Source organism: Sapajus apella, unplaced genomic scaffold (genome assembly GCF_009761245.1).
Source record: "Sapajus apella isolate SASKATOON/1434 unplaced genomic scaffold, GSC_monkey_1.0 scaffold28, whole genome shotgun sequence".
Taxonomy (NCBI): Eukaryota; Metazoa; Chordata; class Mammalia; order Primates; family Cebidae; genus Sapajus; species Sapajus apella.
Window position 1 is genome coordinate 22831726 of NW_022436968.1, and position 27202 is coordinate 22858927.

At 38.1% G+C, this 27202-nt stretch overlaps 1 protein-coding gene and 1 non-coding gene across 5 annotated transcripts in view; both read left to right on the forward strand.

The window, feature by feature from the left end:
- The window catches only part of SLC25A12 (solute carrier family 25 member 12), a 237288-nt gene that overhangs the window by 142067 nt on the left and 68019 nt on the right, over window positions 1–27202 (forward strand). For 3 of the 4 annotated variants that reach the window (XM_032292951.1, XM_032292952.1, XM_032292953.1), the window contains exons 3-5: window positions 4542–4684; window positions 15128–15243; window positions 27024–27163. In XM_032292951.1, the coding sequence (XP_032148842.1) occupies window positions 4542–4684; window positions 15128–15243; window positions 27024–27163 (399 nt within the window). Of the gene's footprint in view, window positions 1–4541; window positions 4685–15127; window positions 15244–22959; window positions 23064–27023; window positions 27164–27202 lie in introns of all 4 variants that reach the window. The other variant, XM_032292954.1, reaches the window with a different exon arrangement.
- On the forward strand, window positions 14419–14526 carry LOC116561273. Its single transcript, XR_004273366.1, has one exon. It is a non-coding gene; the product is annotated as a U6 spliceosomal RNA (small nuclear RNA).

The following is a 27202-nucleotide window of genomic DNA, read 5'->3' on the forward strand; positions in this document are numbered from 1 at the left end:
AAGTGTTCCACTCTTTGGTCTCAAACTGCCTTTTCTACTACATATATTTGTATGCGCTCTTTTTATTACCATATCTCTCTCCAACTAACCCTTCTCCCAGAAAAGAAAAAAAGGTATTTTTTATTTCAACATTTGTTCACATTAGGTTTTTTTTAGCTTGAAATACTCATTCTCTCCACTTGCAATTGAAATTGGATTTAACTTTTTTTTTTTTTTTTGAGACAGAGTTTCGCTCTTGTTACCCAGGCTGGAGTGCAATGGCGCGATCTCGGCTCACCGCAACCTCCGCCTCCTGGGTTCAAGCAATTCTCCTGCCTCAGCCTCCCGAGTAGCTGGGAGTACAGGCGTGCGCCACCATGCCCAGCTAATTTTTGTATTTTTGGTAGAGACGGGGTTTCACCACGTTGACCAGGATGGTCTCGATCTCTTGACCTCGTGATCCACCTGCCTCGGCCTCCCAAAGTGCTGGGATTACAAGCGTGAGCCACCGCGCCCAGCCTTTGGATTTAACTTTTAAGGTCCATTCCAAGTGTTGCCTTTCTCCCTCCATTCCCTGGCCTGATCCCACCAGTCCTGAAAATGAATCACTCCTTTTTGGTTCCCATAGTATATTTCTCATACCATTGTTTGCAACTCATATTCTGGTTACTGGTGGACGGAACTAGTAACAGTAACTAGTAACTAACTTGTCAGTCTCCTTACAGTCTATTTTTAGACTTCCTTGTGTCCATCCTTCTTTCCAGTCGCTGCAGTCTTCCTCATGTTGTGCCTTTCCTCACTCCTGCTGTTCTTAACTCTAGTGGTTTTGTGATCTTGGTGGAACATGTCCAGTTATGTTGTACATCAGCTACTTAGGAGGCTGAGACAGAATTGCTTGAACCCAGGAGGTGGAGATTGCAGTGAGCTGAGTTTGTGCCACTGCACTCCAGCCAAAAAACAAAGTGAAGCAATTGTCAGGAATTGATAGAATTTACTTACTATTAGTATAAATATCTTAACAGTTTGCTTTTTCTTTATCCTAGGTTTATATACTCATTATTTTGAAACTTGTTTTCTTTATCCTATGTTTATATATTTATTGTTTTGAAATTTCAAAGATTATTTTGTCCTCATTGTATAAGTGTGTGAAATATTTAGAGGCCTGGGAGGAAAATAAACTGGTCTAGGAACTCACAGAGGGTGAGTAGTAGAGCTAGGGTTTAAACCCAAAACCCCTTCAAGAATGGCTTTTACAGTCATGTATTGAGGACATAACTTTATTTTGGGGTGATATTTCTTGAATGCTTTTGGTAGCACTGACTAGTAAAAAAAAAAAGTCTTCCTTGGGCTACTTCTTTTTATTTTTATTCTGTATCACAAGTCATCAAGCAATCCCTGGGCTACTTTTGTTTTTTTTTTTTTTTTTTTTGAGACAGGGTCTTGCTTTGTCTCCCAAGCTGGAGTGCAGTGGCGCAACCTCAGCTTACTGCAACCTCTGTCTTCCAGGTTCAAGTGATTCTCCCACCTCAGTCTCCCAAGTAGTGGGACTAAAGGTGCATACCACCACGCTTAGCTAATTTTTATATTTTTAATAGAGACAGTATTTCACCATGTTGTCCAGACTGGTCTTGAACTCTTGACCTCAAGTGATAATGCCTGCCTTGGCCTTCCAAAGTGTTGGGATTACAGGCATGAACCACTGTGCCCGGCCTCTGGGCTACTTCTTATGCAGGCTTATAGCACTTGTGGTAGTCTCTGTGGCTTTTTTTTTTTTTTTTTTTGGTTGGGGGGATGGAATTTGCGCTTGTTGCCCAGGCTGGAGTGCAATGGCATGATCTTGGCTCACTGCCCAGGCTGGAGTGCAATGATGTGATCTCAGCTCACCGCAACCTCTGCCTCCTGGATTCAAGAGATTCTCCTGCCTCAGCCTCCGCAGTAGCTGGGATTACAGTCATGCACCACAACACCCGGCTAATTTTGTATTTTTAGTAGTGACGAGGTTTCTCCATGTTGGTCAGGCTGGTCTTGAACTCCCGACCTCAGGTGATCTGCCTGCCTCAGCCTCCCAAAGTGCTCGGACTGCAGGTGTAAGCCACGGTGCGTGGCCTAACTTTTTCTCATTGAAAAAACAGGTGGCTTTGTTTAGTCAGATACATAAATGGAGACATTTGCAATACTTGACCAGAAAACAAACCAACAATCCTTTGCCCTGATTCTTCTTCCCCATCTCACTTCCCAGAAACAACCAGTTGTACTTTTTTTAGGTATTTCTTTTGCTGTTTCCCTTCACATTTCTATATTGATATTTCTAGACATTTTTTACTTTCTGTTACAGTAGCTGAAGTCTTAACTTCCTTATACTACTTCCTCTCCCATTCCTCTGTGTGTGCGCGCGCGTGTGTGTGTGTGTGTGTGTGTGTGTGTGTGTGTGTATATATGTGTATTTATTTTCGAAACAGGGTCTTGCTTTGTTGCCGATGATGGAGTACAGTGACATGATCATGGCTCACTGCAACCCCCACCTCTCTGGCTCAAGCAGTCCTCCCACCTCAGCCTCCTGAGTAGTTAGGACTACAGGCATATGACATCATGCCCATCAGATTTGTGTATTTTTTGTAGAGATGGGGTTTTGCCATGATGCCCAGGCCAATCTTGAACTCCTGGGCTCAAGCAATTGCCCACCTTGGCCTCCCAAAGTGTTGGGATTACAGGCATGAACCACTGTACTTGGCCTATTTATAATTTTTACTAAATTAACATTTGATATCTATATTATTATGACTATAAATACTGTTTATTTTGAGCCATCATGGATTATGATAATATTTTCTGTTTTTGCACAATAAAATTAATTTCTCATAATTAAAAATTACCGAATTTTTCATTTGCCTAGTTATTTGTGTTCCTATTACCAATTCATTCATTTGACAAATATTTACTGAGTGCCTACTATAAGCCAGGCATCATTCTTGGTGTTTGGGATATATCAGTAAACAAATCAGACAAAGATTCTTTCCCTTGTGACACATTCTAATTGGTAGATAGACAATAAACATAGTGAAATATAAAGTATGTTAGAGGTGCTAAGGGAAAAAAAGCAGGGTTCTTGAGGACATGATGCCTTTGATTCATGATTCTTTATATGTGACCTGGTTTTTCTGTCTGAAAACTTGTAGAATTTTCACTTCATTTGGATGTCCTGCAATTTTACAATGATGGGCCAGACCCTGGTGTAGATTTTCATTTTAATTTTTCATTCTTGACATTTTGTGAGCCCTTGTATTCTTTAGTTCTGATCTTACTGCTTTGTTGGTTGACTGAAGTAACAATCAGTCTGATGCAACTCAAGGAGAAAAGCTTTGGTTGTTCATGTTTGGTCATCCCATAGTATATAAAACCCTTAAAATACGAGTTTCTTTGATGCAGGTATTATTTATTTTTAAAAATTATTGATGTAAAAAATTACTGATGTCAAAGAATATTTTAATTTATTTCCTTTTTCCAGCTACTGGAACTTGGAATAATGAAAAGTCTTGTTTGTTATGCCTTTCTCATTCATTTCACTTCTATGGTTTGGCAGGTTATGTGTCCCCCTGGTGTTCTTGTAGACAGGAAGCCTCTGGGAGTTTACAGAGGCTGTATTCTCACTTTCAGATCTTGACCGCCCCTTCATTTTCTTAGTCTTTTTCATGTCTTTTATCAGTATATGTATCTTTAATTGAGATAAAATTCACATAACATAAAATTCACCATTTTAATGATTTTAAGTATACAATTCATTGTTTTTTTAAAATGTAATTTACAATGTTTTATGATATTACATCTAATTCCAGAACGTTTTCATCATCTTCATCCCCAAAGAGAAACGTGATAGCCAATAAGCAGTTAATTCCCATTCCCCCTCTCTTTCCGCTCCAGGCAACTGATGTTCTACTTTTTGATTCTATAGACTTGCCTATTGTGGACATGCCATGTGAATGATGTCACATTATATATGGCCTTTTGTGTCTGGCTTCTTTCGCTTACAGCGTTTTCAAGATTCACACATGTTGTGCAATATTAGTACTATAAAATGTTTTTTTTTTTTTTTTTTTTTTTTGGGGACGGAGTTTCGCTCTTGTTACCCAGGCTGGAGTGCAATGGCGCGATCTCGGCTCACCGCAACCTCCGCCTCCTGGGTTCAGGCAATTCTCCTGCCTCAACCTCCTGAGTAGTTGGGATTACAGGCACGCACCACCATGCCCAGCTAATTTTTTGTATTTTTAGTAGAGACGGGGTTTCACCATGTTGACCAGGATGGTCTTGATCTCTTGACCTCGTGATCCACCCGCCTCGGCCTCCCAAAGTGCTAGGATTACAGGCTTGAGCCACCGCGCCCGGCTATAAAATGTTTTTAAATCAGTCTCTGAGTATTTGATTTTTCAGTATCCAGAGAAAAATTCTGCTTTTATTATCTTTACTTTGATTTTAATACTGGCCTTTAATTGACCTTTTCACAAAACATTTATTAGATATAAAATGATATTGGGTAAGTTTTCAGTATACATTATTTATTTTTTTAGTATGCCAGTACTGAGGTTGATGGAGAACATTACATGACCCCAGAAGACTTTGTTCAGCGCTATCTTGGACTGTATAATGATCCAAATAGTAACCCAAAGATTGTGCAGCTCTTGGCAGGAGTAGCCGATCAAACCAAGGATGGGTAAGTATCTTTATGCATTTTCTGAAAACTAATGTTCTGGAATATATTGTTAAAAATTTAAAAAACCCACAAGTTTACCTGTGAGTGTCTAGAATTTTAATATTGGTAAACATTTAATTGGTAATTATTAATTTATTCATAATTAGAAAATATGTTTTTTAAAATAAATATATTTTATATTTTGGGATATAGAAATAAATATATTTCATTTTTTTGGGATATAGAAATCATTATGAAGAATGTATTTAAAAAATTTTTTTTGAAAAATAATGGGAAGCTTTACGTTGAAAAAAATGAGGATACCAGGAAAGTATTCTACTTTTATTCTACTTTATAGGTTAAATTCTGAGCCAATAATTTTTAAACCACACTAACTGGAGATCCACATTTTGTTTTGTTTGAGCTACATTAAAAAATATATATATTTATTTATATATGTATATTATATATCCAATATATAATATCCAATATACAATATATATTATGTATCGATATATAATATATATTATGTATCCGATATATAATATATATTATGTATCCGATATATAATATCCGATATATAATATATTATATTATACATATATATAATATATAATTATATATATAATATTGGATATATAATATACATATAAATATATATGTATAAAATATAAATATATATTTTATAAATAAAATATATAAAAATATATAAAATATATAAAAATAAATATAAATATATATTTATTTATATATATATATGCATATATATATATATATGCACAACATGTACTAATGTATGCACAATTTAATGTAGACCAAACAAAAAACATCGATCTCCAGTTAGTGTGGTTTAAAAGATTCATACATGTTGTGCATATATATATGCAGTATATAAAAAAATATATATATTTTTTGAGATGGAACCTCTCTCTTTTGCTCAGGCTGGAGTACAGCGGCATGATCTCAGCTCACTGCAACCTCTGCCTCCTGGGTTCAAGTGATTCTCCTGTCTCAGTCTCCTAAGTAGCTGGGATTATAGGCATGTGCCACTACACGTGGCTAATTTTTGTATTTTTAGGAGAGATAGGGTTTCACCATGTTGGCCAGGCTGATTTCGAACCCCTAACCTCATGTGATTTGCCTGCCTTGACCTCCCAAACTGCTGGGATTAGAGGTGTGAGCTACCATGCCCAGCCTTTAAAAATTGATATATACTAGTTGTGTAATTAAATTGTATCTTTTATTCAAAGTTTATAAAAATGGTGTTATTTATTGCATTTATCAAGGATACTGGCATTTCTTTTTTTTTTGAAAAAATATTTCATGGGAAGAGCCACATTTTATATTGAATAATCTGAGCAGTTCCAGATAACCAAGTATATTTCTTTCATTCATTCAATAGCTATTGAGTGCCTACTGTGTCTCAGGTACTGTTCTTGGTGCTGGAATTATTAATATATCAGTGAAAAAGCTACACAAAGATAATAAAAAAGTGAATTATAGTATGTTTGGAGGCTATAAGTGATATGATGAAAAATAGGGGAGAGTTTAGGGAGTGACACTTATTCATTTATCTCTCTACTTATTTATTTGGCAAACATTAATTTAACAGCCATCGTGTGTCAGGCACTGTTGGGCCTTACAAATACAAACATAAATTAAATGAAGCTTCTGTCCTTAAGAAGAAGATTATAGCTTAGTGAGAAAAAAGATGACTAAACAAAGAAAATAATACTTCTGAAATAAGGTACTATAGTAGGTGTATGAGAGGTACAGAGGGAACCCAAGAAAGCATGGTTAACTGTTTGGGTGGTCAGGACAGCATCACAGAAGAGGGGATGCTTGAGTGAAATCTGGCAGGATGAATACAAGCTTGTTAGTAGTTGGATAAGTAGGGACGAGAATTCCAGGAAAAGGAACAGGAGTGGCATGAAACATTAAGGGGGTGGGTGTGTGTGTGTGTGTGTGTGTGTGTGTGTGTGTGTGGGAATGGCCATGGGGGAGGATTGTGTTGCAAGTACTTTGATGTGATTATGGCATTGCTTTGTTGCTGTGGGACATGTAGTTGGAATGGCTGAAGGCTTTTGACTCCGTCTTTCAGGTATTTTTATGAGAGTGTCATTTTACTCAACTCAGGGGAGAAAAGCCATCATTATTTTCATTAAAATCATATATGGCTGTATTATGGAGGTGAATGTAATATATGCATGAATTGGATAAAGAAAATTTTGGCTTGCTATGGCAGTTTCAGTCTACATCCCCAGGCCTCCAGGGCCCGGGTTCTTTATCCTACCTGTTGAGGTGCTTATGTGGCAAACTTTAAGAAACTAGGCAGTAAGTAATCTAAAAATTATCTCTATTACCACAGATATAAGCAGATTTTAGAAATGGTGGGTTGGAGTGAGACAAGACGCGCATGCAATAGACTCCATTTAGCTGGCTGTTGTAATAATTAAAATAGAAAGATTAGTGTTTAAGTTCTTTGAGTCTAGGATTAGTACTGTATTCAGTTTTATTGTCCCATAGAACCTCGCACAGTGTGTGAAATTTACTGTGTGTTCAACAAATGTTTGTTTTGGAAAGATTTTATATCATTTATAAATGGCAGGTATTGGGGAACTTGTATATTTTAGGTCCACTCTCATAATATCAAATCAGCTGATAAATCACTGGATCATTGAATCATATGATCTTTCAATAGTGATTAGACAATAAAGCATATAAAAATTAATTATACTTATCAGACTTCCTTCTTCAGAATTATTAAAGGTAACATATATATTTAGCTCTTTTAGAAATTAGCAGAGTATTTATTGTTAGTAATTTAGTCTAAGACCTGATTTCAGAATATCCACACTTTTCAAATGTTTCCTTTTGTGACCATTTGCTCTGTTCTATCTCAGTAGTGTATCTTCTTTGAAGCTTCATGTGGTTCTCTTAGGTTCAGTTGCATTGTTAAAGTAGGGCATTTAGGACATTTTCTTTTCTTTTTTTTTTTTTATACATTGGAGACAAAGTCTTGCTCTGATGCCCAGGGTGGAATACAGTGGTGTGATCTCAACTCACTGCAACCTCCACCTCCTGGGTTCAGGCAATTCACCTGCCTCAGCCTCCCAAGTTGCTAGGAATTATAGACACATGCCACCATGCCCGGCAAATTTTTCTACTTTTAGTAGAGACAGGGTTTTGCCGTGTTGGCCAGGCTGGTCTTGAACTCCTGACCTCAGGTCATCTGCCCGCCTTGTCTTCCGAAAGTGCTAGGATTACAGGCGTGAGCCACCGCACCCAGCCCATTTTTCTTCTTACAATCATCCTTTTAAAAAGATATTATCGGCCGGGCGCGGTGGCTCACGCCTGTAATCCCAGCACTTTGGGAAGCCAAGGCGGGTGGATCACGAGGTCAAGAGATCGAGACCATCCTGGTCAACATGGTGAAACCCCGTCTCTACTAAAACTACAAAAAATTAGCTGGGCATGGTGGCACGTGCCTGTAATTCCAGCTACTCAGGAGGCTGAGGCAGGAGAATTGCCTGAACCCAGGAGGCGGAGGTTGCGGTGAGCCGAGATCGCGCCATTGCACTCCAGCCTGGGTAACAAGAGGGAAACTCCGTCTCAAAAAAAAAAAAAAAAAGATATTATCTGCTGAGCACAGTGGCTCCCACCTGTAATCTCAGCATTTTGGGAGGCTGAGATTGGAGGTTTGCTTCAGGCCAGGAGTTTGAGACCAGTATGGACAACATGGTGAGACCCCATCTCTACAAAATTAAAGAAAAAAATTAGCCAGATGTGGTGGCATGTCAGACCAAGTCTGAATGAGTGGAACTAGTATAGACAAGTTCAAGTGATTTGGTTAACTGTGTGAGAAAAGCTGGTCTAGGAGTGGTTGAAATCATCCTCTTTTGTGCTCTGCAATCCTTCCCCCATGTTTTCTAGAATGTTGACTGTCCTCTCTCTCTTGTTCCCCATCTCCTTTCCCCCAATAGATAGTAAAATAAGTAGGAGTGTTTTGATATGGGTACTTTCTGTAGAGAGTCATGTAGCATACAAAACAGCATTGTATGTTATAAATAGCTCCATCAGTTGTCTAAAAGCAAGGCCATTAGCCAAGTATTATTTGTGGGATTGTGGCTTAAACTTTGAAGTTCTGAAATATAATAGAAAGCAAAATGATTTTATGTATTAAATGCAGATCTCAGAGACTATAATTGTGTGATCTAAGATATTTAGACAGTTGCTTGGTTGAAATTGTAACTTCTAGAACCATAGTTTCTATATTTAGTCCTAGTCAGAATTTTATCTGGGGTTTTGTTCTCCTATGATATGGAAAACTAGTTTTCTTTTCTTCTACTTTTTTTCACAAGTGTTTTCCTTTATGTTACACAGGCCTATAGAGGAACCTTTTATGGAGAAATCTTGATTGTTATAAAAATTGCAAAATTAACATATTAATATTTTGTCATTTTATTAGTTCCTATTCACTAGATTGAAAGGGGAATTCGTAGAAAATTTTTAAAAACACACCAAATTTAGAAAATATATTTTTCAGAGTTATAAAATGAATGCATGTTCTTTCTAAAAAGTCAGACAATGGGGTAATATGATAAAAAGTCAAAGTACCTCCTTATCTCCATTAAAAGAAAAACTAATAGGGTATGAGCTAATCAATAGTTTCTTCACTGCACAGTTAGTAGGTTGTAGTTTGCATTTGTTCTATTAAAGTCTTGATTGGGACCTTCTAGCAATAAAGGAATCAATGGCAGGATAAAGGAAAAAGGAGCTTTAAAAATTGTTCTGGAGCCAGGCACGGTGGTTCATGCCTGTGATTCCAGCACTTTGAGAGGCCAAGGCTGGAGGATATCCTAAGACTAGGAGTTCAAAACCAACGTGGGTAAAATGGCAAAACCCCATCTATACAAAAACATTTAAAACTTAGCCAAGCATCATGGTGCTTCTCTATAGTCCCAGTTACTCAAGAGGCTGAGACAGGAAGGTGGGTCACTTGAACCAAGGAGTTCCAGGTTACAGTGAGCTCTTATTGAGCCTTTGCTCTCCAGCTGGGAGACAGATTGAGACCCTGTTTCTTAAAATAAATAAATAAATAAAATTCTGGAACATGCTTGCTTTATGTTAGCATTGTAGACTATTTCTTACTTTCTAAAAAATATTGTTGCATTATAATGCAGTAAGCATATAATGACTGTGGGCTTAAAATAGAGGAGAGTGTCAGAGAGACTTTCAAGTAGCCCGTTTTTCCCTCATTCCTCCCAACATTTTATTATGAAAAATTTCAAACATTCAAGAAAGTTGAAAGAATTTTATAATGAACATGCATATACCTACCACCTAGACTACCACATAGATCCTTTTTTTTTTTTTTTTTGAGACAGGGCCCCACTCTGTTGCCCAGGCTGGAATGCAGTGGTGTGATCATGGCTTACTGTAGCCTTGACTTCCTGAGCTCAAGTCATCCTCCTACCTCAGCCTCCTAAGTAGTTGGAACCACAGGTGCCTGCCTGGTACCCAGCTAATACTTATTTATTTTGGTATTTTTTGTAGAGATGGGGTCTTTCTTTGTTGCCTAGGCTGGTCTCGAACTTTTGGGCTCAAGCAATCCTCCTCCCTTGGCCTTCCCAAGTGCTGGGATTACGGACATGAGCCACTGCACCCGGTCAGATTCTGCTATTAACATCTGACTATTCTTGCTTTTTCATGTATCCATCCATCCCTCTATCCTTCCATCAATCCATCTTTTTTAAACATTTCAAAGTAAAGTGCAGACATTGATACACTTGTTAAATATTTTAGCATGCACATTGTTTACTAGTATTGAATATTTGTTTTGATGGTTTTTGTTGTTGCTGTTTGTTTTGAGACCGGGTGTGTCTCTGTCACCCAGGCTGGAGTGCAGTGGCGTGATCTCAGCTCACTGCAACCTCTGCCTCCCAGGTTCAAGCAATTCTCATACCTCAGCCACCCAAATAGCTGGGATTACAGGCATGTGCCCTACCTAATGCCAGGCTAATTTTTTTGTATTTTTACTAGAGACAGGATTTTACCATGTTGGCCAGGCTGGTCTCAAACTCCTGACCTCAAGTGATCCACCCACCTCAGCCTCCTAAAGTGCTGGGATTATAGGTGTGAGTCACTGTGCCCAACCTTTGAGTGTTTTTCTTTAAATGTAAGATTTATACATTGTAAGAAAATGTAAATTTCAAACGTATATTTGCTGAGCTTTGACAAATGTACACCCCTAGGTAGCCTCAGGTGACTTTATTTTTATTGTGTTAAAATATACATAACATAAAATTGACCATTTTAATGGTTTTTAAGTGGACAGTTCAGTGGCGCTAAGTACATTCACATTATTATGCAACTGTTATCGTATCCATTTGCAGAACGTTTTTGTCATTCCATGCTGAAACCCCATACCCATTACATAATGACTCCCCATTCTCTTTCTTTCCACTACAACCAGCCCCTGATAACCACTACTACACTTTTTATTGCTACTATTTTAGCTGCCTTACATATGTAGAATAATACAATATTTGTCCTTTTATGTCTGCCTTATTTCACTTAGCATAATGTTTTCAAGGCACATCTATATTATAAGATATGTCAGAATTTCATTCCTTTTTAAGGCTGAATAATGTACTCAGTTGACTTATTTATTATTTATTTTTTTAGAGACAGTCTCACTCTCTCACCGAGGCTAAAATACAGTGGCACAATCATAGCTCATTGCAGCCTCGAACTCGTGGGCTCAAGCGATCCTCTTGTCTTAGCCTCCTTAGTAGCTAGGACTACGGGTATGTGTCACCATAACTGGCTATTTTTTGACTAATTTTTAAGTTGTTGGAGCTTTTGTGTATTTTCATAATATATTTGAAGGTAACTGAGTATTAAGGGATGGCTGAGTATTACCTCAACAGTTTCTTACAATAATGGTCTACTCACTAAAGATGCCAGATACCCTTTCTGGTTTTCAGCTAGAACTTTAAAATTGAGAGAGGATTACGAGGCGTACAGTAATGGGAGAACTCCAAATTGAAGGCAGGAGTTAGGAGTCTTCAAGTAGACTCACTGATTTGCTGAATGTTTTTGAGGAAGATCACTTAACTTTTGCCTTTCTGGTCCTTCTGGCTCAAAAGTTGGCTGAATGTATAATTTGCCTTTTTGAATATGCTGACAGACAAAATGTAGATATTTAGTAAATTCCATAGACTTTATGTTTTAAACAAAGGGCTACTTAATTGGAAACCTATGTGACAAGAGTCTCAAACCCACAGGGACAGTGTGGTCTGTAGATAACTGATGAGCCCTGGTTGGCCGCCTTTCTGGAGGAGAAAGATTGCTTGTCTTCAGGGGGCCAGTGCTACTTGGGACCAGAAACCTAGTGTTGTCCAAGCTTGCAGTTTTTCAAAAGAAACCAGAAAACTGAGTATTTATGGGAAATCTTGTGATTTCTTAATGTCAACTAATGCAACTAAAAAATAGTACTTTGCACGCCGAAGAAAACACATCCGTGGACCAAATTCAGTCTGCCAGCTGATAGTTTGTGACCTTTGCTAGTTCAGGAAGAAGTTTTTGGCCCCTTCTCATAAATATAGAAGGTTTTACTACTGAGCATGAAATATGTTTTAAAGCTACATATTCTGTATTTCAGGGTAGGTGTATTTTTTATGTCCAATTCCTGATACTATTTTGTAAAAACCAATGTGCTATACCTTTTAAAAGAAAACCCATAATCAGCCTATTTTTATTTTTAAAATTATTGGTCAGTTTTTTTCTTCCTCAAGCAGAAATTGCATGAAAGATATACTATAGAAAATCCTTGTCTCAATTAGCACATTTTGAAATATATAGAATAATTAACATTGGACAAGTAAGGGAAGATTAGTTTCTTAGGAAAATACTTCATTGAAGACCACTATGCAGATCTGTGTGCAGATGAGACAGATTTTTATAATGCTGTTACTTGGACACTCACTCCTTATGAGCAGCAAGATGATATGAAATCTTTGTAGCAAGCTTGCTATGAAAGATGATGAAGCTAGCCTATGCTGGCTTTGTAAGGTCACTGCAAGCAATTTCTGTGTAGTTTTGACCACTGGTTAATTTTATAACCTTGAGTATTATAGGATTCATTAAGTTCTAGAAACCCAATATGAGTTTCTGCACTTTTTGTTATGTTTTGCTTTGAAATGGGTCTCACTCTGTTACTCAGGTGGAGTGCAGTGGCTATCCACAGGCACCAGCATTGCATACTACAGTCTCGAACTGCTGGGCTCAAATCCTCATGCTTCATCCTCCTGAGCAGCTGAAACTACAGGTGCATTACATTGCACCTGGCTCCCACATTTTTTGTTCTAATTTTTCCTTTTAACAGTTTTATTTCTAAAAAATAAAAAAAAATTTTTTAGACAGGGTCTGGCCCTGTTACCCAGGCTGGAGTGCAGTGGCATGATCTCGGCTCACTGCAACCTCCGTCTCCTGGGCTTAAACTGTCCTTCCACTTCAGTCTCCCAAATAGTTGGCACTACAGGTGCACACCACCACACCTGGCTATTTTTGTATTTTTTTGTAGAGACAGAGTTTTGCCATATTGCCTAGGCTGCTCTTGAACTCCTGGGCTTAAGTGATCTGCCTGCCTCAGCCTCCCAAAGTGCTGGGATTACACGTGTGAGCCACTGCGCCCTGCCTCTAATAAGTTTTATTTTTATTTTATTTATTTATTGAGACAGAGTTTGCTCTGTCGCCTAGGCTGGATTGCAGTGCCGTGATCATGGCTTATTATAGCCTCTAATTCCTGGGCTCAAGCAATCCTCCCACCTCAGCCTCCCAAGTAGTTGGGATTATAGGTGTGAACCACCATGCCCAGCTAATTTTTTATTTTTACTTTTTGTAGAGATGGAGTCTCCCTATGTTGCCCAGGTTGGTCTCAAACTCCTAGGCTCAAGCAATCCTCCTGCCTGGGCTTCTCAAAGTGTTTGAATTACAGACGTGAGCCACTGTGCCTGGCCAAAATTTTTATTAGTGACATTTCAAACATGTATAACACAGAGAATAATGTAAATTCTATGAACTCATCACCTACTTTTGATCATTACCATAATAATTATTAAATTTATTTATACCTCCATTTCATCTCCATCCTCTGGATTATTTTGAAGCAAATTCTAGATGCTGTATTTAATTTTAAGTGTCATGCTGTATATCTCTAAAAGATAAGAATGCTTAACAACCACAAAAACCTCCTAGAAACATTGATTTCTTTTTTTTTTTTTTTTTTTTTGGGACGGAGTTTCGCTCTTGTTACCCAGGCTGGAGTGCAATGGCGCGATCTCGGCTCACTGCAACCTCCGCCCCCTGGGTTCAGGCAATTCTCCTGCCTCAGCCTCCTGAGTAGCTGGGATTACAGGCACGCGCCACCATGCCCAGCTAATTTTTTGTATTTTTAGTAGAGACGGAGTTTCACCGTGTTGACCAGGATGGTCTCGATCTCTTGACCTTGTGATCCACCCGCCTCGGCCTCCCAAAGTGCTGGGATTACAGGCTTGAGCCACCGCGCCCGGCCCAAAACATTGATTTCTTAATATCATCCAGCATTTGCATTATGTCGGTATTTCCATTTCCCTGATTGTCTTATAAATTTAAAAACTTTTTTTTTGCTTTGTTTAAATTGGAATCCAAATAAGGACGTATATTGTGATTAATTTTTATATCTCTTAGGTCTTTTAAGATTGAGATTTCCTGTGCTTGCTTCAGCAGCACATACACTAAAGTTGGAATAATACAGAGAAGATTAGCATGGCCCCTTAAGAAAAAAAGAATCCTCTTCATAGCATCTTTAAAATTTATTTTTCTGCAACTGTGGAATGTTTCTTCTGTCGTTTTCTACAGTCTGCATTTATGTGGTGGTGGTGAACATGTTCCTTTGTCCATTGTATTTTCTATAAATTAATTATTAGATCTAGAGCAGTGGTTCTCCACAAGTGTGATTTTGCTTTCCGGAGGGATGTTGGCAATGTCTGGAGACATTTTTGCTGCTCACGACTAGGGGATGCTATTGGCATCTAGTGGGTGGAGGCCAGGGATGCTGCTAAAGATGCTATAAGGCACAGGAAAGAATTATCCAACTTAAAATGTCAACAGTACGGAGGTTGAGAAACTCTGATCCAAAGACTTGATCAAATTCAGGCTTAATTATATTTTGCCTGGTTCTCTCTCTTTTCATGAAGTTAGGAGCTATTGATTATTGCCCAGTTTAATTTGCTAGGGGCTTACAAAAGGGTAATATTCTAATTCTCCCTTTCTTCCTTATCTGAAGTACCTCTATAAAAAGAAACTACCCTTTATCAATTATTTGGTTACCTTTGCCTACAGTTCATATAATAAAGGCAGATTAAATGCCTGATGCTTTCCCTTTCTTCACCAGCCAATGACATTTATATTTTATTTCAGGTTGATCTCCTATCAAGAGTTTTTGGCATTTGAATCTGTTTTATGTGCTCCAGATTCCATGTTCATAGTGGCTTTCCAGTTGTTTGACAAGAGTGGAAATGGAGAGGTGACATTTGGTAAGGGAAAAAGAAGATTGTAAGTGATAAGTAAAGTTAGTGATGCTGGTCCAATCTTCAATTGCTAAATCTAGTAACTAAACATAGATTACTGCTTATTTAGTACCTGATCCATAATTGAATGTCCTAAAAGGATGTATGCAGGTAAAGATGGCTTTATTTTCTTCAAAGCATTAAACTGTTGACAAAGATGAAGAAATGTAGGAATGCTGTTGCTTTAGCTCATTGAGTCACTGACACTTTTACATTCCTAAAATAGATGGTGTAAGATTTTTCTTGTTCTGGTCCAGCCTGGGCAAAATTCCTTATGAGGTAGACTGTGAACAATGTGAAACAATTTTCTCATTCTTTAAGTGATTTTTGGATAGGGAGTTCAGAGCTTCTCTGTAGCATCCTTGGAAAATTGCTACTATGCCATTGTAACACCAAGAATGAAACTGAAGGAGGATATCAAGGCAAACTTTGTTAGTGTTCTCTGAACCTGAATTCTAGATTTGATTTTAGGAAATAAGGCTAGAATATTAAAATTGCCATCTCAGTTGGATGTAGAAATTGATTTAAATCCTCTAGTAGATGCATAATCTAACACATTGTTGATGTTTCACAAGGATATACACCAGGATTTTTATTTGTAACCATATATTAAAGACACTTATTTACAGAAATTAGTCTATGTTTAGTAAAAGTACTGGCTAATTTTTCCTGCAACAGTTTTTTCAGTAAAAACCGTGTAGTATATTTTCAAGGACCTTGAACACTGCCCCCACCTTTTAAAAATATTTGAATTGTTTTTACTGAGGCAAAAAACACATAACATAAAATTTACCATCTTAACCATTTTAAATGTACAGTTTAGTAGTGTTAAGTATATTAATATTGTTGTGAAACAGATCTCCAGAAATTTTTCATCTTGCAAAATTAAACTTATGCCCCTTTTATAGTGTGAATTGGCATGGATATTTATAGAAAAACCCTTGAAAATCAGGCTTTCCCTGAGCTATGGCATTAAACACTTATTCACTGTGGTGTTTGAGTTCTAAAATAGATGTCCTTTAGTTAACCTCAAAGGAAGAAGTATCCCTGGAATGGTCAAAGTGGTGAGAAAGTACAAGTCAATCAGAAGGACCAGCAGTGCCTTGACCATAACCTTGGTAGGCACATTTTCTAGCTTGGCATTGATTGTTTCCTTCCTTCTGCCCATTGACTTAATTATCTTCTGTATAAGAGTATGAGAAGACGTTCCAAAAAATGCTATGCAGAGTGTTTTTTGTTGTTGTTAAAATGGAGTCTTGCTCTGTCGCCTAGGCTGGAGTGCAGTGGTGTGATCTTGGCCTACTGCAACCTCTGCCTCCCACGTTCAAGTGAGTCTCCTGCCTCAGCCTCCCAAGTAGCTGGGATTACAGGCACATGCCACTACACCCGCTAATTTTTATATTCTTAGTAGAGATGGGGTTTCACCATGTTGGCCAGGCTGGTCTCGAACTCTTGACCTCATGGTCCTCCTGCCTTGGCCTCCCAAAGTGCTGTGCAGAGTTCCTAGAAGTTTGCATATAAATCTTGGCATCCTCCTCCTTTGGAACAAGCTTCGAACATTTTGCCTCCTGAAGAATGTTAACTTTCCTCAGAGACACCTAGATTTCTGTAGTTAAAGCACAAAACCTCCATCATCTCATTCACATTAACCATGTACTGCTAGTAATGCTGCATTTTCTAGTTTCAGTAGTTTCACACACGCTCATGTATATCACAAATGTGATGCAGAAATGCTTGGGAAGTCACTGGATACAGATGTCTGAGTTAGTGACAGTGCCCTGTGCTTATATCCTGTGTGCACTAAGAATTAGATCTCACAACCAAATTCTAATTTATGTTCTCTCTCTACCTTGATATCCTGGTTCTTTGTGTCTCCTCCATTTAATTACTCTCCGCAGTTTCTATTATATAAAATTAGTCACTCAAGTCACGTCATCCAACAGACTGTCAAGACTAACTTAACAGTAAAGACACATGCCATTGTTGATAAGTAGATTAAAATGAGTGTAGGAAGTAGCTACATTTATATATACCTTATTCGGTGGCTCATGCTTGTAATCCCAGCACTTTGGGAGGCTGAGGTGGGCGGATCACTTGAGGTCAGGAGTTCGAGACCAGCTTGACCAATATGGTGAAACCCCATCTTTAAAAAAAAAAAATTATATATATATATACGTATATATATATATACACACACATATATATATATACGTATATATATATATACACATATATATACGTATATATATATATACGTATATATATACACACCTCTTATTTAATGTAAACGAAAGCTTGTAGTTATTGATCTCAATTTTAGATTTTTTTTCTTTTTTTTTTTTTTTTGGAGACGGAGTCTCACTCTGTCACCTAGATTGGAGTGCAATGGCACGATCTCGGCTGACTGCAACCTCTGCCTCGTGGGTTCAAGTGATTCTTCTGGTTCAGCCTTCCTGGTAGCTGGGATTACAGGCACCCATCACCACGGCCAGCTAATTTTTGAATTTTTAGTAGGGATTTTGCCATGTTGGCCAGGCTGGCCGATCTCGAACTCCTGACCTCAGGTGATCGGCTCACCTCGGCCTCCCAAAGTGCTGAGATAACAGGCATGCGCCATCGTGCCCAGCCAACTTTAGCTTTTTATAGGTCTTCTGTTATTCTTTCAGACTATGATTTATGATGAGTTAGAATTTTAAGAAATATAATTAGGATTAAACACAAATCAGTTTTAATTTTTACAGGACCTGGTATAAACTAAAGAACATATAAGCCCTCTAGAATCTTGCTTTCATTCTTTTGCTCCATAATCTAGAGAAAGGAATATTATTATGGAATAAGAAAAAGATAAAGCCAGATGCAGTCATGCATATCTGTAGTCCTAGCTCCTTGGGAGGCTGAGGTGGGAGGATCTTTTGACCCCCAGGTTTGAGGTCAGCTTGCACAACATAGTGAAACCTTGTCTTTAAAATAAAAAAAAAAATATTTTTAAAGTTGTACGCTGTTTCTGTTGTGGGTTCCCTGGCTAGCTGGTTGACACTCTTGATGGTGCTTACCTATTTCCTAAGGACTTTGACCATTTCACCTTCTGTCCCTGCCTTCCTAGTTTTAAGGATCCATTTTCAGACAAATTTCCTTAACTAGGATGAAAGAAATAATAAAAGACAGTTTAATTTCATATTTTTAAGAAGACAAATATTGAAACTGCCGTAGCAAATGCCATTTAACAAGATTTCTAGGGCCTGCTTATTTTGAGCCATATTCAAGACAATAGAATTTCTGCATAAGGAAATAATTAACTTGAAGTTTATTTTTATAGGATTTTGGATATGAGGTGAAGGTCAGTTTTCATGTTTGTACCCACTTAATAAAATGAATTATGCTTATATACTTATAGGCGCATGTTTAGGTAAAAGTAAATTTTAGATCCATTCTAAATAAATCCTTTTCACCAAATGGCATTCTGTTTTTTAGTTTGGAGCTAGTTATAGTTTTCTCTTGTGCACATGAGAGAAAGTTGGAAGGCAATACTAGATGCAAGGTGTAACAAAGTGGACAAAACCTGTTATGCCGTCAGCATCTCTTGTAGACTATGATGATAATGTTATCTGTGTACTTGTATATATTGTTCTCATCTATGCTTTTGTCTTTTTAGATACGATTTTTATACACATCAAATTTATACTTAAAAACTGTGTGTATCTTCGCAAGTATTATATAAGCAGTGATATTGAACATTTACTTGAGTGCTTATATGAGGTTTTTTTTGTTGTTAAAGATGCCTCCGCTCTTGGGGAGAGGACTTAGATTGAGGCCTTGGAAATCCGTTTCAGAATGTGAAACCTCAGGAAAGGGTTCTGGAGTTTTTTTAAAGAGTGAATAAAATATTAGTTCATTGTTTCCTCTTTGATATTTCTGTAATAAAACTTCTAATGCATGCTGTGGATGATTACTTAATGGCTTGTATATCTGTTACTGCCAGGTGGCATGAGCCTTGTAGAGGCCATTGCATGACTGGTATGTGCTAGATACAGTGTAAGTTTGCCTTGGTCTCACTACTGTCCACAAGTATAGTGGAGATCCTATTCAGTAGTATTGGATTGAGGTAACCTAGATAAGCAGTTACACTACATTGTGTTGTCAGTAGCTGCCATACTTTTAAAATCCAGGTTAAAAAACAAAGAAGCTAGGTGCAGTGGCTCACATCTGTAATCCCAGGAGTTTGGAATGCCAAGGTGGGTAGATCGCTGAGCCCAGGAGTTCAATAACAGTATGGGTGACATGGTGAAACCCTGTTCCTACGAAAAAATACAAAAATTAGCTGGGCATGGTAGTGCATTGCTGTAGTCCCAGCTACTCAGGAGGCTGAGGCAGGAGGATTGCTTGAGCCTAGGAGATGGAGGGTGCAATGAGTTGAGATGGTGCCATTGTGCTTCAACCTGGGTGACCGTAGTGAAACCCTGTCTCTAAAAAAAAATGGCCTTAATCAAGATTTAATCTCTTTTTTTTTTCTTTTAAGAACAACAAACTGTTATCTATTAACTAATAAAATGGGTATGAAGCATGTTATATGTTCTGAGTTCTCTATTAACATCAACATTGTGTTCCAAATTTGGTGTTTGCCTAGGAATGGAGACTCTTCAAAGTAAACTTTTTCAAGGACATCCTCGCCCTCTGACTGAAGAAACCTCAAAAAGCAGGGATTCTGGCTGGGCGCAGTGGCTTACGCCTGTAATCCCAGCATTTTGGGAGGCTGAGGTGGGCAGATCACGAGGTCAGGAATTCAAGACCAGCCTGGCCAAGGTGGTGAAACCCTGTCTCTACTAAAAATTAAAAATTAGCCGGGCATGGTGGCGCATGCCTGTAATCCCAGCTTCTCGGGAGGCTGAGGCGGGAGAATCACTTGAACCCGGGAGGCAGAGGCTGCAGTGAGCCAAGATTGTGCCACTGCACTCTAGCCTGGTGACAGAGCAAGACTCCATCTCAAAAAAAAAAAAAAAAAAGCGGGGATTAAAAAAAAATGTAGTACTATGCTTGACCATTAATGTGTATAGCAAATAAAAATGTGTTCCATTTGTGCCTCTGAAATAGGCTCTTTTCCCTGGAGAGAATAAATTGGGTGGTTTAGACAAAACTACTGCTGTTATTTAAATAGTCAGGAGATGGAAGTATAGTTATGAAAAATGTACACTTTCTCACTGGAAACAAAGCTATAGACATGAAATTATATGAAATTCTGTGGTGGCTGGGCACAGTGGCTCATGTCTGTAATCCTAGCACTTTGGGAGGCCAAGGCGGGAGGATCACCTGAGGTCAGGAGTTCAAGACCAGGCTGGCCAGGCTGGGCAAGGTGGCTCACACTTGTAAGCCCAGCAGTTTTGGAGACTGAGGCGGGCAGATCACAAGGTCAGGAGTTCAAGACCAGCCTGGCCAATATGGTGAAACCCCCATCTCTACTAAAAATACAAAAAAATTAACTGGGCGTGGTGGCACATGCCTATAATCCCAGTTACGAGAGGCTGAGGCAGGGGAATTGCTTGAACCCGGGAGGTGGAGGTTGCAGTGAGCCATGATTGCGCCACTGCGCTCCAGCCTGGGTGACAGAGTGAGACTCAGTCTCAATTAAAAAAACAAATAAATAGGGCCGGGCGCGGTGGCTCAAGCCTGTAATCCCAGCACTTTGGGAGGCCGAGGCGGGTGGATCACGAGGTCAAGAGATCGAGACCATCCTGGTCAACATGGTGAAACCCCGTTTCTACTAAAACTACAAAAAATTAGCTGGGCATGGTGGCGCGTGTCTGTAATTCCAGCTACTCAGGAGGCTGAGGCAGGAGAATTGCCTGAACCCAGGAGGCGGAGGTTGCGGTGAGCCAAGATCGCGCCATTGCACTCCAGCCTGGGTAACAAGAGTGAAACTCCGTCTCAAAAAAAAAAAAAAAAAAACAAATAAATAAAGGTCACCCTGTCCAACATGGTGAAACCCCATCTCTGGCAAAAATACAAAATACAGCATGGTGGCATGTGCCTGTAACCCCAACTACTTTGGAGGCTAAGGCAGGAGAATTGCTTGAACCCAGGAGGCAGAGGTTTCAGTCCATCAAGATCATACCACTGCATTCCAGCCTGGGTGACAGAGCGAGAACTCTGTCTCAAAAAAAAAGGAATTCTATGGCAACCAGGCATAGTGGCTCATGCCTGTAATCCTAGTACTTTGGGAGGCTGAGGCAGGAGGATCACTCGAGGCCAGGAGTTCAAGACCATGCTGGACAACATGGTGAAACCCTGTTTTTACTAAAATACAGAAAAAGTAGCCAGTTATGGTGGTGTGTGCCTGTAACCCCAGTTGCTTGGGAGGCTGAGGCGGGATAATCTCTTGAAACCGGGAGGCAGAGGTTGCAGTGAGCCAAGATCACACCACTGACTTCAGTCTGCATGACAAAGCAAGACTCTCATAAAAAGAAATGAAAATTCTATAATAATAAATACCTAGTTTAATTTGGTAAGACGTAGAGCTTCACCTGGGTATTCAAATTAAATCAGGAAGAATTTTTTATATTTTTTTCTTTGTATTGCTTTCAGATATTGCAGATGATTTTTTTTGTTTTTGTTTTTGTACTCAAGGCTACTAGAGTAGCTTAAGAGTTCAAGGTTAAAAAAAGGATGGAATGTTATTAGTTTTTATGCTATTTGATGATAGACTGTTGAAGCATCTGGTTTCAATAATGATAGTCTTTATTCATGTAAGTATGTATATATGTATGTATTTTGAGACAGGATCTTGCTGTGTCACCCAGGCTAGAGTGCAGTAGTGCAGTCTCTGCCCACTGCAACCTCCACCTCCCAGGTTCAAGTGATCCTCCTGTCTCAGCTTTCCGAGTAGGTGGGACTATAGATATGTGCCACTATACCGACTAATTTTTTGTTTTTTTAGTAGAGACAGGGTTTCACCATGTTGGCCAGGCTGGTCTCAAACTCCTAACCTTAGGTGATCCACCTGCCTCGGACTCCCAAAGGGCTGGGATTACAGGCGTGAGCCACCACGCCCAACCAATAGACAGTCTTTAAATGTGAACTCATCTCTCCTGAGAAATGGACTTTCACATATATTTGACAGCAGGACTACTGTATTGAAAGTATAGTAGTCCCTTCTAGAGGTAGGTAAAGGGCTGATAGAAATACTTTCAGAGAAACAGGAGGTCATTCAGGAAACTAATGATCACCTGAGAGTAGAACCCAGAAGTCCGGGACTGAGTCTACATGCCATGTTGGTTGGGACTTCCTCTACAAGTTCCTGTTGTTGGTCATTTTGTTGTTGTTGTTGTTGTTTGTTTTCCTTTGTTTTCTTTTTTGGCCTCCCAGTTGTTCCTCTTCTTTCCCCCCAATTTTTCCTTCACTGAAAAACTCTTCACTTCTACAAGTCTCACCATTGTTTTTGTTCAGTTATATGCAAGGATATTCACCGTTAATGGTGGGAGTCCTAAATGCCTCTCTGACTTCACTTTAAGTACTATGCAGGTGAAACTCAGCTATTGAGGAACTTTTCCCTCTGACAATAAGAATGTTTGGTCTCAAGCCTATAAGTTGGACATAGTGGCTCCTGCTGGGCTGGAATCCTTGGAATAAGGATGTCATTGGGCTGATGGTAGGTGGGCTGTGTCACAGGGCTGATGGCTTGTATACCTACAGGAGGAGTTCTCTGGCCACACCGTTGGTACAGCAGCTCCTTCCAGGCTCATTCATGGAACAGGCATGGTGGCAGTCTTGGAGAAGAGTGCCAGCCCCGGTCAGAGGTAATTTTGTACTGCAGAAAGGTGAACAAGACCAGTAGGAAGTGCCCATAAGAACTAGGGGAGGGATGAGGGTGGATGAGATGGGGAGACACAGTATGGGCTGCTGGGGAAATTAAAACCTCTGTTAAGACATATTTACATAATATATATGCTTCAATGTGTATTTCATCTAGTCTAATCATCATAAGTGACTGATACAGCCAAACTGACTAATGTTACACATCTGTGAACATTTTTTACTTAATCACAGTTGTCACCGTTACCTGCTTTCCTGACAAATCACTGTGCTCCTCTCCTTTGAGCAAAGAGAACATAATGACAGGCTACTTTTGTATCTGGCCCTAGTTCCCTTTTCAATGAAAGTATAAAGCATCCTTTTCATAAGCCCATGCTCTGCAGGAAGTGAAAAAGTTGTCTATTGTTTTCTATATGTCAGAAAACGAATGGATTCCTGTTTCTCTTAGCTATGCCAACCTAGTATAAAATACTAGATCGTGATTTTGCTGCCAATAAGATGTGACTGTCATGTCCCTTTCTTCCAGGCCAGAACTATGCCACAGAAATAGCATTCTTAAACATGGCAAAAAAGATCCTTGTTTGCCACTGGAAAGACGGGATTCTCTCTGGGATTGGGTGGAACTTGCTGTGCAGTTTCAGTTAGATGTATTTGGTATATTTGAGACTATTGGTGTTCCCTTTCATGTCATATAGGACCTGATAAAACTGGATAACATAAAAAAGGCAGCTGTTTGAGTTATTCCCTCACACTAGTATCAGCTCTCCAGTTCTGGAGCTTTTATATAATTTTATAAGCACATTCTGGTAAAAGTAAAGTGACAATTTATGAATTGCACCTAAAACTATACTACTAAGTATTTCTGTGTGTCTGAATCAGCTTCAGTCAATTGGTAGTAAAAACAGTAACAACAGAAGAGAAGTAGAATACATCTCCAGAAGTGCCAACATAGGTTTGTAATCTTATTAGTTCTAATAATTATAGTAGTCTATGATGTTTTTAAAAAACGCTAAAAGTATCAGGGTCAATAAACCACAGTATATAATAATGATCATAACAAAACCATAAACAAAGCCATCAAGTGATCACTTTGGGAGAAGTAGAAAATGTCCAAATTCTCATGGAAATGACACTTATGTATTTGGGGAGATCACTATGACTACTTTACACCATCATTTAAATTGTTTCAGAGACATTCTAAGATCTTATTTAGAGATGGCTAAGAAGTTTATGAAATAGGATATCTAGTTAAAGTTTTTATTAGAGATATTTTCCAGATGTAAATTATACATTATAAATTTAGTTCATAAATATCCTTTTTGTGATAGTAGAATTTTTCTTTTTTTTTTTTTTGAGATGGAGTCTTGCTCTGTTGCCCAGGCTGAAGTGCAGTGGCATGATCTTGGCTCACTGCAATCTCTGCCTCCCTCCTGCCTCAGCCTTCTGAGTAGATGGGGCTACAGATGTGTGCCAACATGCCTGGCTGATTTTTATATTTTTAGTAAAGACAGGGTTTCACATGGGGGCCAGGTTGGTTTCAAACTCCTGAGCTCGTGATCCACCTGCCATGGCCTCCCAAGTGCTGGATTACAGGTATGAGCCACCGTCCCTGGCCAAAATTTTTTTTATAGATAATTAAATTTTCTTAGCTTAAATGCTTTTGCATTTTGGACTTTATTTTATATAGTTTCACATTTGAGATTCTGATATTTGCTGATTATATAAAAGGGATTCAATTTCATTCTATCATATAGAAGTTAGGTAGCATATATACATTTATTATCAAATAATTGTATTTTAACTTGAAATAACCTTTAAAAGGTTACCATGAAATAACTATTCCCTTTAATAATCATAATGTGGCCGGGCGCGGTGGCTCAAGCCTGTAATCCCAGCACTTTGGGAGGCCGAGGCGGGTGGATCACGAGGTCAAGAGATCGAGACCATCCTGGTCAACATGGTGAAACCCCGTCTCTACTAAAACTACAAAAAATTAGCTGGGTGTGGTGGCGCATGCCTGTAGTCCCAGCTATTCAGGAGGCTGAGGCAGGAGGCGGAGATTGCGGTGAGCCGAGATCGTGCCATTGCACTCCAGCCTGGCTAACAAGAGCGAAACTCCATCTCCAAAAAATAAAAAAAAAATAAAAATAATCATAATGTTACTTAATTAAATATAGTAATTTGTTATTCTAATTTGCTTTCCATTAATTTTAACTTTTTTTAACATGAAGGCAAAACAGTTCTTTTTGTTAGACCTTAAAAATAAGAAATTAATTAATTTGGGACTAGAAACAGCTAATTAATTAAACTAGAAAGATCCTAAAAATCTGTCATGATCGGCTACAATATTTGTAGCCCTATATATTGCTGCTACCTTTATTATTTTAATTGTTTTATAAGCATAAACAAATTTAACAACTTGGAAGTTTCACATAGATTTAAGGATCATCTTTTGTGTTGATTAGAAACCAGGATCTCACAAATTGCTATTGGGTTAATGCTTTACTTTAAAAATTTTTATTTATGTAAGGTGAAAATAACTTGACCTATTTGAACACTCTGAAGTATTTGTCACTACTTAGGCAAGAAATGAATCCTGCATTCCTTTTGAAAGAAAAGATGAGAATCCCATCTCTTCAGTGACATGCAATGCCTTCTTCCAGCTTTGCTGATTGCTATAATCTATTCAGAGCTGTTATATTGAGTCTAGACTGGTAGAACGTCCAGTTCAGAATTTTTACATTCCCCTATCCAAGTAGTAATGCATTTATTAAGAAAAAGCATACATATATAAAACTAAAGGGAATCCATTAAACCATTTACAATATGAGATCAGCATCTTATTTAAAGAATTTGCAGAAATTAGAGAAAATAGCATAGTTGGAGATCATAAAACCTTAAACTTGTATTTACTAATTCTCTAGTATAACTGATAGCTATTGATAGCAAAACCTTTCACTAATAAAATTGGCTTAAATTTGAAAATCATTTTGTTCTTAAGACATCAGTAAAACAGGCTTCCTGCTTTCTTAACTTTGTTCATGACTTTTTTTTTTTTTTTCTGGCATGAGCTTCTAAATTAGTTTATCCAGTCTATGCTTGTTAAAGTACCAGTCATTTGTGAATTGACTTTTATAGTTAAGTATAGAACTGTGTAAGAAAGTGAATGATGTTGTTAGTGCATGAAGACAAGCTGCCAGAGGGTTTTGGTTCTATGTTACACAGTGTGACTAATTCCTATCTAAAAATTAGTGTACTGCATTTAGCTCTTTATTTAAAAGTGAATCACTAATTTAACTTATCTTAAAATATTTTAATAGTTCAGACTAATAATCATGGATTTTATGGGGATTTTGAAGCTTTGTGTCAAGACCATATTTTTAACAATATCAGAAGCTTTTAATAAGGTGCTTGCTGCTGAGCTAATGATATGCTTTTCGTAGTATTTCTTATACCTATCTTCAATAGACATATTCAGGCTAGTGTGAATGTAATAATCAAGCCTCAATCAAACCATACTTGGTATGACAAATATTGCATTATACTGTAATTTAGGTATTCATGCTTCTGATAAAGGGTTTAATTCGACTCCTTAAAGAACTGGGGAAACACCATTGATTTTATATAGAATGTAAAGTAGCAGCCATTTATAATGTAAGATAGAAATCACTTTCTAATTAAAATTAAATAAAGAAAAATTAAGAATCTCATGGCCTTATATGCAATGGTACATAATCTTAAGTGTAAAATTATATTTTTTGTATCAGTTGTGCTCCCGTGCATGGTTTCTGGGCACACACACACAAAAATTGCAGTTAATCTTAATAGAAGCAGATAATAATTGACTTTTAAAACTTCTCTTAATTTTTTTCTGTAGGAACATTGCAGTGGGTTAAACTATTTATTCCAGATATAATTGATCTATTTTTGTTTTCCCTTTTAAGAAAATGTCAAAGAAATTTTTGGACAGACTATTATTCATCATCATATCCCTTTTAACTGGGACTGTGAATTTATCCGACTGCATTTTGGGCATAACCGGAAGAAACACCTTAACTACACAGAATTCACTCAGTTTCTCCAGGTGAGCTTAGTTTTCTTTCTTTCTTTTTTTAAAGCCTAC